The following is a 16,966-nucleotide window of genomic DNA, read 5'->3' as shown; positions in this document are numbered from 1 at the left end:
AACTACTATGTTTATTCGGAATTAAGTCCCATTGCTTTCAGTGAGGCTTACTCCCAGGTGAATAGGAACAAATTTACAGACTAGGATTTACTAGGCGACATGCAAGTTTCAGACTGCAGCTAGGAATGTTGGAACAAAGAAACACCCAGTGTAGCAGTTACCCGGATCTGTTGCCTGAGTTAAGCTCAACAAACAGGTTTCTTGTTAAGCAGAGAACAGAAGTGAAGAGAAACGTGGCAGTTTTTATATTAGCTAAGCTACAGATTAATTTTAGACATACCAATAAAAAGAGTCTACAGAAGCCAAATGGTGCAGCGTTACTCTGGGAAATCTAATTCTCAAGAACGCAAAAAAGTCCCATCTTTGAGAATTTGAAATTCTCAAAGACACCAAAAAGCAAAAAAAGGAAAGAAATGGAAGTCGAGTTAGTCCATAAGAACAAAATTCATGGTCACCAACCATGGCTCACTAAAATGTCATGATGAAGCTTCTTCACAGCTCTTCATCAGTGAAACACAGAATCAAGCCTGATTAGAGAATGTGAGAGCTGGCTCCCAATGCTGCAATGTTTTGGGTTGTTCTCAGTAAAGGCATTGGCTAACAGGGGAGTGTGGAATTTTTATTACAGCCAGATATGACTTCCATTGTTTTATGAGTTTATGATCACCTATGGATGTTTAAGCCATTTTCCTTTACTAAGATCAGACAACATTATATTACCACCCTGATCTAGCAGTTACTGATTAACTACGAAGCAAAAAGGGTTGCGATAAACATTATGTCTGGATGTTAATACTGAAGCGATCAGTATTTACACCTTGCTAAGAAATATTTGCAGAAACATTAATTGCTATTTCCAAGTGCACACCTAAAAAGTACACACAGAGCAAACTTTTTTTAATGGGAAGTTCTCATTCAGATATATTCTCACCTAGCAAACCCTTAACAAAATAACCACTTAGTGAACTCCTTATTGCAGTCTCAATACATTTATATATACTGGTTACAAATCTGGCACAAGTTGAGAACTTAAGTTCCATTGCTTTCTAAGGCAAGTACTAGCATATACTTACATTATTCTAATGCCATCAGTGGGATATTAAAATGTATTATTAACCTGGCTCACACCTGAAACTGTAACAGTAACATTTTTTGCAGACAGGGCTCAATCCTAGCATTTCCCATTTTTAGAATGAGGAAGACCCCTTTCTGAAAATTTGGAGAGCTGCTTTCGGACGATATTGCCAATCTCAGCTAGATCGACCAACCAACAATGTGGACTGATGTAACACTGCTTTCTACATTCAAATAAAGTGCCGATGCTTTCTGAACCCCTCCACTTCCCATTATGTGGCACACTTTCAGTAAACAGGCAATCCTCACGTTACGAACAAGATAGGTTCTGTAGGTTTGTCCTTAAGTGTAATTTGTATGTAAGTTGCAACAGGTACATTTTTAAGTGTAACTCCAGCCAAATATGTATACATTTTAGCTTTGGATAGCATTGGGAAGGGTTAACATCCCTGTAATGTTTGTTTTGTTGTCTGTGCCACCCAGACCTTCAGAAAGGCCTGAAGCTGTGCCATGACAGAGACAATAGATGGACTTGGTGCTTCTTTGAGATTGTCCCGGAATGAGCTAAATTCTTGCCTTTTGTCCTTCTATTCAGAGAAGAGGATGATTTTTTTTATAAGATAGGGTATAGTACGTACACTGACCTGTGGATAAGTCAGCCTAGGAGGTTGGGTTAATTTTTTTGACTACAATTTCTTGACCTACACCCAAGTAAGGTTACATTTAAAAATGTGTCAAAAAATGGACCAACTTATACACAGGTCAATGCAGCACCGCTGTTCATCACTTTTGTAACACCTACTTGAAATAATGGTGGCAGTGGTGGCTCTTTTAGGGCTCTGAAGTAGCAGCAGAAAGAGCAGAGAAGGTGGGTTATACTTTTAAGGTGTCTCGGTACAAAATAAGCTACCTAAGTTTGAGAACTCAGTCTTATATTAAACATAATACAGATGCCAAAAGTTTTACTACTAATATTTACTACATGTCCAACAATATTATGTATCGAGAGACTGAATACTTCCAAGAGGGCCCTTCCACACAGCAATACGAACCAGAATATAAAGGCAGATAATCCACAATATGTGCCTTAAACTGGGTTATCTGAGTCCACACTGTCATATAATCCAATTCAATGTGGATTTTATGCAGCTGTGTGGAAGGGCCCTCCGATATACCTCAGTTAAAGAAGCAAATATATTCCATAGCATTACTTCTGTAACAGATGCTTTGGTAGCAGCGATAGAAACAATGTGGAAAGAATGAGGATAGCCCCTATATCACAAAAAAACAAGAGTTCAAAAAGTTTCAGAAGACTTTTTACTTAGAATTAAAGATATGCACACGTGAAATGAAACAACCACATCAGGTAAGCTGTGCATCTTGAATCTACCAGAGATCACCTGAAAGCTTCTTCCATAATAAATCCTGGAGTGATATGGTATTTTTTTCTTCCTATACTTGAGTGATTTATTTATTTTTATAACAGGCTGGGAGGGGGGGGGGGGTCTGATGAGGCTTGCCTGCCCTCCATTTGTCTCTCTGTTTTGCTGTTCATGCATGCTCAGTAAGGAATTCCAAAGCTGTTTACCTTGCCTGGCACACATAGCTACAGCTGGATCAGCTAGAGCAGAACCTGTTCTTTCCCTGCTCAAGCTTTATTCCATTGTTTACTATATATGTGCTTCTGCAGTCCTGCACCAAAATTTTACGTTCCTCCTTCACTATCCTCTCAACGCCAACCCTGTCAAAAAGCTTCCAACTAGATAGAGGACAAGGACGAAAAGTGGGGTTCAACTGGCATGAAAAGACATTTTAAAAAGAAGCTTCTTTCTCATATTTTATGTGGACTGAAGTATGCCTCTACAAGTAAATAATCATTTGCAGTGAAATACACAGAGATATACATTTTGTTTTTGTTTTTTTTTCTATTTTAAAAAAATCTATTAAGTCTCCTTGAGTCACAGCTTTGAGGGAAATGTAGAGTATAGATAAAGCAGCTTTTCAGTTTGTGACAGAAAGACATGATGTGCTACTTAGGTACATGACAGAAATGGGGGCAACTCTCCACCTCTCTACTCTAGCCCTCCATAATTCCCCAGAGTTGGCTCTGAATGGTTAAGAAGCCCTTTGAAACTGGTTTTCAGCAGCACTTCTCATTTTCAGCTGTGTTGCATTAGTGCTCCTTTTACATTTCCTCCCCACTCCGTTCTCAGTAGCATATAGTACAGCTCCCTATACAGAGCTATTCTCACTGATAACACTAAAACTCTTATCTGCAATTTATCACTTTAAAGCCAGGAGAAGAATGGCTAGTCTTCCATTACAAAGAGAGAAAATGATGCCAGGATCAGGAAAAAAGTCAACCTAGAACCCTTCTTCCCCAAATGCTGGCTTTCTATTCAGGAAGCATTTTATGTCAAAGTGCATTCACTGGTATCATCGCATGAAACAGATTTAACACCATGGTAAGAATCGGAGTATAGAACTACAATCTCTAGTTATCCAAGAGAAGTTTCAAAAAACTTCTATGAGCACCAGAATGCCATTACTCCAGATGGAATGGGAGGCCATAAGACAAGTCCTTCACATGTTGAGCCCAAAAAACAAATAAGTTCATCCAAATCACTGTGTTCCTGGTCAGATCCAGGGCGAGTCTGTGTCACTTTATCACTTTGGCTGCATATTCATAATATTCCATTTCCATTCCATTTCACATCCTTTAATAGTGAACTTGGGTGGTCAAAATGACAAATCCTATGTCATCAGCTTCATTACACGATAGGCTTTTTAAAAACGTAATAGTGTATACTATTTCATGTGATGCATGGAGTATTATCCACACATTTAGTGGGTTGGATTTTATACAGTTAGGTTGGAGGTAAATTAACTGCAAAATACTGCCAGCGACAATTGCATTAAAAATATTGGCCATACCCAAAATGGTTGCTAACATCAACTAACTAATATCAGATTAACCTCACTGTTAGAAAAGGAGACTTTTAAGTTCACCTTAAGCTAAACAGGACCTCTTGTGTTTTGGTTTGTTTTTGTTTGTGTGCTGTTGGGTAGGAGGAACCCTCTACTCATAGAAAGGTCTTCTAATTTCCCCACTTCTGATCCACATGATGAGGGAATGGAGAATTAAAAGAGCCGATAGATTGTGTTCAATACTGTGTATCATTTAAGAATAGAAAAACCTATGGCTGAGAACAGTTGAGCAACAGACTACTAAAAGATTTTGATAAAAACTAAAAAGACAACAGAAAAGGAAGAAGAAGAATGTACTTTTCTGAGACAACTTCCACACAGCTGAATAAAATCCCACATTATTCACTTTGAACTGAAATATATGGCAGTGTGGACACCAGCTCAAAGCATATATTGTGGGATTTTTTTGCCTTGATATTTTGGATTATATGGCTGTGTGGAAGGGCCCTGAATCCTTTATAACAAGGATGGGGATTTTCAGCATAGAGAATTTTGAAGCTACAGAGTTGTGGCTTCAAAACTGTGGCTTAGTGCTCTTGCTCACTTCTTGATGTCCCAGATCAGTAAAGGTAAGGGAGGAGTAAAAGCTAGCAGCATAGTCAGCTTGAGCACACAGGTGCTGCCTGATTCTCAAGGTCAGGAATCTGCTGGCTCCTAAAGCACCAGCTATATTTCACCCTTCCTTTACTTTTCCTGTATGGTGAAATGAAAGAGTCTGAGGTCAGGGTTTGCGTGATTCACTTTCTCCTCCTCTCAAGCAACTCAAGTCTTCCAGGGAGGATCTAGCCTCACATCCATAATTTATTGTATCTTGGGCATTAGAAAAGGGCAGGTAAATGCAAGCAATGTCTTTTGAAGAAACAAAACCAAAACCTCATCTCCATGCTGCAGTCATATGTTGCAACAATATTAACTATGTACATCTGTATTCCATGTGTTCGTTGGTCTTCCTTCACGTCACCACTTTATCCTTACAGGCAGTAACAAACATCCAACTTACAAGCAACTCATAGTTAAGAATGAGGATGAGAAACAGGAAGTGAGAGAAATCTACCCGAGAAAGGGAAATTCATTCCTGAAAGAGTTATGGGGAAAATGTATCTCTTACACTGAAGCTGTATCACCAATCCTTGTTTCCACAACAAAGCAAATTTCCCAAAATCCAATTATTGCAGGGACAAAAGGTGAGGGAGATTCTTCTGAACAAGGGCACAGACAACAAAAACAAACACCAAAGGAATCCCAGGTTTGTGAGGTCGGTTGAGCAGAGATTTTCCCAGCCCACTGCATTTCAAACATTCTTCTACAACTTTGGTAGTTCAGAACTACGATATAGATGATATGGTACTCCCATCCCCAGCTCCAAGCTTGGGCTATTCTTCACCTAGAGCAGTGGTTCCCAACTTTTGGTCCTCCAAGCGTTTTGGACTTCAACTCCCAGAAATCCCAGCCAGCTTTGCAGCTGTTAAGAATTGTTGGCGCTGAAATCCTAAACACCTGGAGGAAAAAAGATTGAGAATGACTGACCTAGAGGGAACAGCAGGGACCCTGCCACAGAAAATGAACTTGAAAGCATATTAAGCATCGAGATGTAAACAGCACAGGCTTTCACAATGCTAGTCTGTAAATTAGCATCAGTTCCACAAAATAGAAAGATCACCTAGAAGGAGTGTCCTAAAAACTCATTTCTGTATCAGCTACAGCGGCTACAGGGCCTCTCTCAAAGCATTCTCTCAGCTTATTTTTCACACCAAAACACTAATCTGATTCACCCACATGTTGTGCAGGCCTGCTCTAGGCCAAACCTATCATACAATTTTTTTGGCAATATTTGTATTACACGGTTTTCTGTCAAAAGATTGTTTGACTTTGCCTTCCTCTTCAGACAGACAGTCTTACTTGCCTAATATCACCCAGTGGCTAAGCAGGGATTCAAACCTTGGTCTCCCAAGGGCCTTCTACACAGCCATAAAACCCAAAATATCAAGGCAGAACATCCACAATGTCTGCTTTAAACTGGGTTATCTGAATCCACACTGCCATATATTCAAGTTCAAAGCAGATAATGTGGGATTTTATTCAGCTGTGAGGAAGGAGCCCCAGAGTCCTAGTCCATCACATGCGGTGACCTAGACTGACTTGCATATGACTGGCACCTGACAGCAAAAATGCCTAGTCAGCTGATAATTTAAAGTAAGGGTTAAGTAAACAAATGTCAAAAATAATTTTACTGGCATTGATTCAGCAATAGAGCAAAGTGTTTTAAAAACACAAGAGACTTGCATCTAAACTCTGAGAGCTCTGCGCTTGATGAAAGACTTATATGGCACAGGTATACTTGCCAGGAATTTGGGAATTAACCTTGCTTTTTATTATGCTTTAGGTCACTGAACCACCAGATGTTGCCCTATATTTGTACTATCAAATGAATCTAATCTATATGGAGAATTAAAGTATCACCATATGAACAATAATTACTGACCTTCACAAAGGTCAGCTACATACTCTTAGTACTCCAAGGTGGCCTTGGAGGGAGAGAAGAGAGAGTATCTGCTAGACTTAATCCCTTCCCACACTGCCATTCCTTTTGTGTGTGTGTCATGCCTTATTTAGACTGAAAACCTAAGGCCAGGGAACTGTTTTGTTGTTCTTTAACATGTGAAATGCCATGTGTAACGTGTTGGTGTTATATAAAATAACAATAATAAAACTCTACAGAAACACATTTTTAAATGCATCTAATTTTAAATGCATGCATTTTGATTACAAATGAAAAATATATGACATATTTTAAGGTAAAGGTAAACGTTTTCTCCTGACATTAAGTCTAGTTGTGTCCAACTCTGTGGGATGGTGCTCATCTCCATTTCTAAGCCAAAGAGCCGGCATTGTCCATAGATGCGTCCAAGGTCATGTGGCTGGCATGACTTCATGAAGCACCGTTACCTTCCCGCTTGGGCGGGTACCTATTGATCTACTCACATTGGCATGTTTTCGAACTGCTAGGTTGGCAGAAGCTGGGGCTAACAGCGGGAGCTCACCCCGCTACCCAAATTTGAACTGCTGACCTTTTGGTCAGTAAATTCAGCAGTTCAGCAGTTTAACCTGCTGCACCACTGGGGGCCCAGTTGTATTTTAGGGCAATATAAAATAATTCTGGTCTGGTGGTCTTAAGTGACACAATGCAACAGAACATTTCAGAAAGCATAAAGTAAGTTCTTCTGGAATTTCTGTGTGCTTGTCAAACTTTTCATTATAGTAGTTTCCAAACATTTCAAATTGTTAGAACCAGTGCATGTATGTGTCAGCACATACTTGTTGCACCATTAGACAAGGTGCAGTAAGGTCAAAGGAAAATGAGGTGGAAGTCCAAAAGGATTGGCAAGGAGAAGCTAGTACTTTGGGCTTAGTTTCTTTCATTATCACCTATAATATTAAACTGTGTCCTCTTTGTAGCATGCTTATTAATTATTCTCCATGACTGTAGGATTCTATCACTGTATACCAATTTACTACAATTAGTAATACTATGCACAGTATTCAATCACCTGAAAATAACCTTGACTAAAATCTGCTTTTGAAACTGGTCTCGTAGCTTGCCTCTGCCAAAGAAGAACAACTGTTTCCTCTGTTTTCAGCTCTAACACTGCTATCAGTCAGAAAGGTACATCTTTTTTCAAACCACTTCCTGGCTCACTCTGAAGGAAGACTCTGAACTTCTGCCATGGAGCCATGTGGCGTCCTCTGTGCAGGCAATTATTGCCAGAGAAAAACAGCACAAACTTCAGCCAGATTTTCTAGCCTTCCTCTTTGGAAGCAGTAGCAGCAAGGTTAGATTGCGAAGGAGGTAGATGAAGGACCAGCGTGTTATTTGCGAGATTAAAAGTAGAAGAGAATGCCCAGCCAAACTGCTTGCCAGTTCAAAACTTTTACAGGGAATGGCCAAACCATGAGAGATCCTCACTGATCAGTGGTGCTCTAAGATAATGATTTTATAATCATGGACATTTTCTGAGAGTAGAATATTAGGGGACGCTATAAATATGTTTCATGATCCAAGTTGCATTTGAGGCTGTCACCCAGGGCTAACTTTTAGAATATTAGTACTGGTTTCTTATAATTTTAAATGCTTTTGTAAAGCTCTTCCAAGAGGGGAGCACAAACTGTACAAGGAAAAGGAGCAGCCACTGTGTAAGACATCTATCACAGTATCACAAGTTGGGTAGCTCATGCTAGTGTGGGCATGACTTTACTAAAGACTGGTTAACTGTCAAGACTCCTCCCTGCCAAGAAAGAACGGCGGAGGCACTTTAACACAAAATTCTCAGCGCACTGACAGTACTGAAGCTCAAAGAAACTTTTCAGTGAAAAACAAATACACTGCTCTCAACCTTGTCATTGTTTGAAAACCATCAGATCAAACACCAAAGCTCTTTAATGAAAGGTACAGGCTTTCATTTCTTAAAAGATAAATCCAGAGGAATAATTACTCCTAGAAAATAAGAAATGGGAGAAAGAACATACCGTATGAAATAGCGTTGTCGAATGCTTTCATGGCCAGAATCACTGGGTTGCTGTGAGTTTTCTGGGATGTATGGCCATGTTCCAGAAGCATTCTCTCCTGAAATTTCATCCACATCTGTGGCAGGCATTCCCAGAGGTTATGAGGTTTGTTGAAAATTAGGCAAGTGAGGTTTATTTATCTGAGGAATGTTCAGGGTGGGAGAAAGAATTCTTTTCTGCCTAAGTGTGAATGTTGCAGCTTACCAGCTTGGTTAACACTGAACAGCTTAGCAGCTTCAAAGCCTGGCTGCTTCCTGCCTAGGGGAAGACAGGGGAATTCCAGACAAGAAACAATTACAGCCAGTTAATACCTAGCAGGAAGCAGCCAGGCTTTGAAGCTGCAAAGCTTATCAATGCTAATCAAGCTTGCCAACTGCAACATTTACACTTGCCCCAAGTGCTTCCTCCCACCCTGAACATTCCACAGATATATAAACCCCACTCATCTAGTTTCCAACAGACCTCACAACCTCTGAGGATGCCAGCCATAGATGTGGGAGAAATGTCAGGAGAGAATGCTTCTGGAACATGGCCATACAGCCTGGAAAACTCACAGCAACCCATAAGGAACGGTGTTTTTTTTAATCATCTGTTTCATACACTGGAAACAGAATATTGCTCACAGAACATGCCATGCAATTGTCAAATACATCATGGTGAACAGTAGTTGTCTCATAAACTGGGAAAGAACTGTTTCATTTTGACAGAATTTAATGGGATCTTTGGCTGTGTTTTCAAGCATATATCCATTTTGTACACACTTAACACATAAAGAGATGTATGCATTTCAAAACACATGATACAAAATCCTGCAGGGGGCTCACAAATGGTGTGCCCCCCCCCCCAATATATCTCAGGGGATGAACTCTGAGACACTTACTTCTAAGCAAACATTAGAGGGCTGCACCGTTAATCTGTAAAGCAGACTGTTCGGATTTTCCCCAAAATAAACACACGTAACATTGCAGTCGGCTGACAGCAATGGACTTTACTTTTCATACTGATTAGCCAGTATTTACAATCAGGCCTGGAAATCGCGATGCATATTAAAAACTACAGTGGAGACATTTCTTCACGCACAAGTCTCCAAAACAAAATGCACACAACTTGTCTTAAGCTTCTTAAACCGTGTGAGATTTAGGACTATTAGGAAACTCTTAAGAAGCAAAGGTATTCCCCCTGAAAGCTAACAAGCAGAGCCTCTATTCCCAAGCCTTCTTCCTTCTTGAGAGAGATTACAGGACATCTGTGCAAGCTGCTTGTGCCTGATACCTTGACGAGGAAATCCTTCCTGCTGCAGTTGAAGGGCGAGGGGGGAGGGCAGTCTCCCTACCCTTCAGGTAACATTCAGCCCTTCTCCGGCCACAGGTGTGTCTCTTTGCCTCCACCACAAACAGTGCCTGAACAGACATCATTTCAGCCAGGAAAGCTCACAGCAACCCAGGGCCCTTCTACACAGCCATATAGCCGGAATATCAAGGCAGAAAATCCCACAATATCTGCTTTGAACTGGATTGTAAGTCCACACTGCCACATATTCCAATTCAAAGCAGAAAATGTGGGATTTTATTCAACTGTGTGGACATAATTTCCCTCTGGTGGGAGAAGATGGCCCTCTCTCTCTTTCTCTCTCACCTGAACGTTCGGGTGCACATACACTGTAGGATTAATGCAGATGGACTCTACTTGAACTGCCATGGCTGGATGCTATGTAATCAAGGGAGTTGTAGCTTTACAAGCTCTTCAGCTTCCTCTGCCCAAGAGTGCTGCTGCCAACCTGTTGTCGAAGGCTTTCATAGGTTGCTGTGAGTTTTCCAGGCTGTATGGTCATGTTTCAGAAGCATTCTCTCCTGACAGTTTCACCCATATCTATGGAAGGCATCCTCAGAGGTTGTGAGGTCTAGTCAAGCGGGGTTTATATATCTGTGGAGTGTTCAGGGTGGGAGAAAGAACTCCGGGCTTCATCACACTACAGTTTGGATCCACTTTAAATCCACCTTTAAACAGCTCAGCCAGACAGGTCTTGGGCCTCACCAAACTACAAGCCCCAGAATTCTGGAGGAGGCAGAAACCGGGTTTAAAGTGGATAAATGCTCAAGTGTCTGTTTGAGGCAGGTGTGAATGTTGCAAATGGCCACCTTGATTAGCACTGAATAGCCTTTCAGCTTCAAAGTCTGGCTGCTTACTGCCTGGGAGGGGGATCCTTTGTTGGCTGCTGCCTCCCCAAACTACAACCCTCATAACAACATAGCATTGAGCCAGGCCAATCCATTTGACAGTGTAGATCAGGCATGGGCAAACTTGTGCCCTCCGGGTGTTTTGGACTGCAACTCCCACCATTCCTAACAGCCTACCGGCTGTTAGGAATGGTGGGAGTTGAAGTCCAAAACACCCGGAGGGCACAAGTTTGCCCATACCTGGTGTAGATAAACCTCCCCCTTGTCCCAAACCTCAGACGGAGAGGGGATTAAAAAAATCCATAAACACACACACACAGTCCTTTCCCTGCGCCCCGAAGCCAGGTGCCCCATTTTGGCGGGCGCCCAACCCGAGGGGAGATCCGAGGCAGCAACAGCACTTACAGCCATAGCGGGGTCTTTGCAAGGCCGGCGAGGAGGGCTCCTCGTAATGCATGCTTCCTTCCTTTCTTCCTTCCGGTGGCCGAAGGGGAGCCTCTGCAACTCCAAAAAAAAACTTTGCAAAACTGTGGACCTCCAGGGAGCACCTTCCTGCCTCTCCAAATGCGCAAATTGGAGGACACGCAGCAGCAGCAGGAGGAGGAGGCAAGAGGAAAGAGGAGGAGGTCTTGCTGCTCGGACGCGCAGACAAGGCACACGCTTTGCAACGCCTTCGCCTCGTCCCCAGGGAAAGAGGCTCGGAAGTCCAAGCTTTGACCGAGTCCAAGCTGTGAGGCGCACGCCCCGCTGCTGCTGCTTCTTCCTCTTCCTCGGCGCGCAGAAGAAGTTGAGAGCAAGGCTGGAGCAAGGCTCCCCCTCCTTCCTTCTTCCTTCCTCCTCTCCGGACTTGCCCTTTTGGCTACCTGGCCTCCTTTCCTCCCTCCCGGAGTTCCCTCTCCCTCACTTCTCCCGCTCGGTTGTCCTCCTCAAGCGCTCTTCTTCCTCCTTCCTCTTCCTCTGCGTTTCCTCTTTTCTCCTGAGCCCCGTTATTCATTTGGGGGGCTGCTCTTGCTCCACAGCGACCCCTGCCGCCTGCAACCACCAGCGACAAGGAAAGGAAGGGGGGGTTGAGCCCCCTCCCCTCCCTCCTCAGTGACAGAGAGACCAAGCAAGAAAGCCCCCTCCCCTCCTCAGCAACCCCGAAGCCTTGCAGCAAGACTAAGCAAGGAAGGGGGACCCTAAAAAGGGCTTCCAAATGGGGGGCTTTCTTTTTTTTTCCCCCACCCTTTTCTCTGACCACCTTGCTTCATTGTGGGTGGGCAGCATGGAGTTTTGTTTTGGGGGGTTTTTTTGGCGAGAGGGGATTTTTTTTAAAGGACATACAGTAGAGTCTCACTTATCCAAGCCTCTGGATTATCCGAGCCATTTTTGTAGTCAATGTTTTCAATATATCATGATATTTTGGTGCTAAATTCATAAATTACAACATAACATTACTGCGTATTGAACTACTTTTTCTGTCAAATTCGTTGTATAACATGATGTTTTGGCGCTTAATTTGTAAAATCATAACCTAATTTGATGTTTAATAGGCTTTTCCTTAATCCCTCCTTATTATCCAAGATATTTGTTTATCCAAGCTTCTGCCGGCCCATTTAGCTTGGATAAGTGAGACTACTGTAAATGCAGGCACCTAGGTAAGGAGAATCCTATTTCTGTCCCAAGCAGTTGCTCGGTTACAGGGAAGCAGCTCTTCTTCCCTCCAAAAGGAGGAAATTGCCAATGAAATGCCTCCTGCCACAAATAGAAGATACAGTCTGAGCATCCCTGAATGCTAAGGACCGGAAATGTTTGGGAGTTTGTACCTGTTACATATATCGTAATGAGAGATCTTGCTGCGTAAAAATGTGTGCAAGTTACTATTGCTCATTTCACATGGACTCAGACGTTTCTTGTTACGTTCATGCAACACTCATACACGTTGCAGCCAATATAATATGTCACAACCAGGCCCATAGCCAGGATTTTGATTGGGGGAGGGGGGGCTGAGTCTGAGCGAGAGGGTCTACCCTAGCAAACCTTTTGTATCGTTATCCCAATACCCCCATGCATATGGGATATATTGAGCATGGTGATCAGATCATGATATGAATAAATGTAATAGTTTAAATAATAAATGTACGGCCTTCTAATGGACCACCTTGAGAATTGGGGGGGGGGGGGGGCTGAAGCCCCTCAAGCCTTCCTCCTGGCTACATGCCTGGTCACAACACACAGTTTTGAAAGCTCTGGGTTTTTTTCGTGTCAGGAGCAACTTGAGAAACTGCAGGTCGCTTCTGGTGTGAGAGAATTGGCCATCTGGAAGGATGTTGGCCAGGGAACGCCTGGATGTTTTGATGTTTTTACCATCCTTGTGGGAGGCTTCCCTCATGTCCCCGCATGGAGCTGGAGCAGATAGAGGGAGCTCATCCGCACTCTCCCCAGGTTGGATTTGAACTGTTAACCTTCAGATCAACAACCCAACCATCAAGTCAGCAGTCCTGCTGGCACAAAGGTTTAACCCACTGTGCCACCGGAGGCTCTTCGTTAAAGTCTGTTTCCCTCATTGTGAGAGACCCCACACCAAATTTCAATGCGTCAATAACCGAAACCACATATAGACTTACCTGGGAGTAAGTACTATTAACATTAATACAATTTTAAGGAAACATAGGGTTGTCTATGATTCTATGGGTCTTCTGAATTGACATGATTGCTGTACTAAATGGAGCTAAAAGCCCAGCAATTCAGGAGTAGTTTCAGGATCATAAGTCCCCAAGTACAGTATCCTTTTCTTTTAAGATACAATAACACCTGGCTTGACTCTCTAGAAAAGATGAATGCACAGATCGTTTGGTGTCTGAAATAGATGTCATTTAGCTGTGCCTGATAAATAGCATATATCCATCAATATTTCAAAATACGGATATGATCCTGGTGCTACGAAAGTATCCCTATTCTCAATATCTTATTTGTGATTGCACTTTGTGGCTAATACTGATGAAAGTGACCGATTACCAATCTTTGATCCGCCTACACATGTGGCCATGAAGACAGCCATAGTTCTGTCAGCGGCAAAAGAATAATCAAACAAAAGCTATTGCTTGGAAAAGTATATTTTAAGTGAATAGCGAGTTGCAGTTTAATTAAACTGAACAAACAAACGAAGGCCACATGGCATGCATTGGTGGGTTTCTACTGTAACAGGAACCCCAGCATCCCCAAAACTCTGGACAAGTTTCTCTATTATAGTTGCATACTATAAATCTCTAAATGCAGAAATTTACATGATCTTTGTGTTGAATGTCGATTTTGGGCAACCCAAAAACAACAATATGCTACAATACACGTTCACCACATCTGATTATATTCCACATCCATGCAATATAATCAGATGTGCAACCCTGCTTCTACAGCTTGATACTGAGAAAAAATTGATATCTGATTAAAACCTTTACTTCAGTAGGGGGGGAGCTACTCGTTTATAAAACAGCAAAACGATACCAGCTTCAGTTGGATATTACATTTGTCAAAGCATTATGGACGGACTCTGGTGTTGCACTGAGCATGAAAGATAGAATGGAGAAGAAAGTGAAGACAGAGCTGATGCACAGATGATTATGTCATGCTTTTGACAGATAACTGACATGAGACATTTCCCCGTTTAAATGTTTGCAAAATAAATACTTAAGAAATGCTCAGTTGGGAAGAACTGAATCATCAATCCAAACTTAGAATATCAGCCATAATAAATTTGTAAAAACAAGACAATCAGGATATATCAAGTGTACAATGTGCATTTTCCAGATAAACTGATAGCCCTCCTATACTGTCATTTTTCCACTCTTGATTTAAAAAAATTCTATATTCTTTCCACACAGGCAAAACTTTGGGTCGCTGTGAGTTTTCTGGGCTGTATGGCCATGTTCCAGAAGCATATTTTCCTGACGCTTCACCCACATCTATTAGAAGCATCCTCAGAGGTTGTGAGGTCTGTTGGAAACTAGGCAAGTGAGGTTTGTATATCTGGAATGTCCATGGTGGGAGAAAGAACTCTTGTCTGTTTGAGGAAAGTGTGAATGTTGCAGTTGACCACCTTGACATATAGTCTGACATGGTAGTTGTTGGAGTGGTCCAGCATTTCTGTGTTCTCAGACAATATGTTGTGTCCAGGTTGGTTCATCAGGTGCTCTGCTATGGCTGATTTCTCTGGATACAACATACTGTTCGAGAACACAGAAATGCTGGACCGCTCTAACAACCACTATGTCAGACTACACAGAGAAGCCACTGAAATCCACAAGCATGTGGATAATTTCAACAGAAAGGAGGAAACCATGAAAATGAACAAATTCTGGCTACCAGTATTATAAAAAAACCTCTAAAATCAGAACAGTAAATAACAACACTCAAAAACAGGGTAATTCCAGATATGAAACAATCAGGGCCAGCTAATCGCCTCCCTACAAAAGATTTCCCCAGGCAGAAAGTAGCCAAGCCTTGAAGCTGCAAGGTTATTCAAGGTGGTCAATTACAGCATTCACACTTTCCTTAAACAGACAAGATTTCTTTCTCCCACCCTGGACATTCCACAGATATATAAAATCCATTGCCTAGTTTCCAACAGACCTCACAATCTCTTAGGATGCCTGCCATAGATGTGGGTGAAACAGCAGGAGAGAATGCTTCTGGAACATGGCCATACAGCCCGGAAAACTCGCAGCAACCCATGGCCATGAAAGTCTTCAACAACACAAGGCACAACTTTCTTTGAATTAAATGTACATTTGGCAGATCATGACATGCAACATGCCTTTTGCTTCCGAGCAACTGACAGAGTTCTGTAATAGATTCAATAAGTTCCTTTGCAGTAAAATAGCATTGCACATCTGACAAAGAGGACAGTAATCCAAGGAAGTGTATTTGCAATATTGCACAACTTGTTTGGGGTTTGCTGCAACAAATACATCATCTAACCAGGATCATCCAAGCCATGAGACAGAACAGAGCTACTTCTTCAAGCAGCAAATGCTATGAAGCAGCAGTGGCAGACACCATGCTATTACTCATGGAACCCATAAATATTTCCTTCTGCCACACAGTGGCCTAAATTCTATTGTTAGTCCTGATCAGAGTAAATCCATTAAATCAATTGGATTTGCCTACATGACTTACAATTCAAACAATTACTGTATATACTCATGTATAAGCCAACCTCATGTATTAATCAAGGACAGGTTTTGTGGCCAAAATTGTGTATTTAGATATGACCTGTTGACAAATCAAGAGTTATTCCATGGAAAAGGGAGAGTCCCAGCATTGTCTCAGTAGTCCAGGCATCTCTGGTTGCCACAGCAAATTTCTGCATCCAAGCATTCTAAATAACCAGAAGTAGTGCCATAGTGCAGAAAATTTAGAGTTGGTGCATTTTTATATTCTTTCAGGATGGACTAAGATTTCACTTTTCACCTCTTTCAGTAAAAGAGATGGTTCATTTCTGATAAGAATTAAAATACAGCACCTATACTGACCCATGGATAAGTCAACCCAGGTTTTTTGGGTGGACTTGAGTAACATTTCCAGACATACATATGTGTCTATAGTTGGTCTATGTAGCTGGAACTAACCAACTTTCCAGCCAGGGTGTCCCTAAATTAGCCTTTAGTGTTTTGGAGGATACCTTCCCATCTCCAATGTTGAAGTGATATAGATACTGTATGAGGAACAACAAATGGGCACTAACTTGTTCTCTCAGGGAGCAGAAACCTCAGGCCTTCTGTTGCTGCTACTGTCTCCTCTCACCCTTTTATATTTATGCATTTATTTAGTGGCCCCCAAGTACATGACACTTCACAAAATAATGCAACAAAAAACAGCCAACCATATCAGGTTCAAATCCCGGGAGCGGGGTGAGCTCCCGCTGTTAGCTCCAGCTTCTGCCAACCTAGCAGTTCGAAAACATGCCAATGTGAGTAGATCCAGCAGGAAGGTAACGGTGCTCCATGCAGTCATGATGGCCACATGACCCTGGAGGTGTCTATGGACAACGCCAGCTCTTCGGCTTAAAAATTGAGATGAGCACCAACCCCCAGAGTTAGACATGGCTGGACTTAACGTCAGGGGAAACCCTTACCTTTACCTATCCATGCAGAACTGAAGGAATAATTCAAATAATTCAAATACAA

The 16,966-nt window shown here is 42.0% G+C and overlaps 1 protein-coding gene across 2 annotated transcripts in view; it reads right to left on the bottom strand.

Annotated features, from left to right (window-relative positions):
* Nucleotides 1-11,774, bottom strand: part of iqgap2 (IQ motif containing GTPase activating protein 2) — a 182,587-nt gene extending 170,813 nt beyond the window's left edge. The window contains exon 1 of one of the 2 annotated variants that reach the window (XM_062972342.1): nucleotides 11,208-11,774. In XM_062972342.1, the coding sequence (XP_062828412.1) occupies nucleotides 11,208-11,259 (52 nt within the window). In that variant the 5' untranslated portion in view covers nucleotides 11,260-11,774. The remainder of the gene's footprint in view (nucleotides 1-11,207) is intronic. The other variant, XM_062972345.1, reaches the window with a different exon arrangement.
* Between the last annotated feature and the right edge of the window lie 5,192 nt (nucleotides 11,775-16,966).

This window comes from Anolis carolinensis, chromosome 2, assembly GCF_035594765.1.
Source record: "Anolis carolinensis isolate JA03-04 chromosome 2, rAnoCar3.1.pri, whole genome shotgun sequence".
Taxonomy (NCBI): domain Eukaryota; kingdom Metazoa; phylum Chordata; class Lepidosauria; order Squamata; family Dactyloidae; genus Anolis; species Anolis carolinensis.
This window is presented reverse-complemented; position numbering and strand designations above follow the sequence as displayed.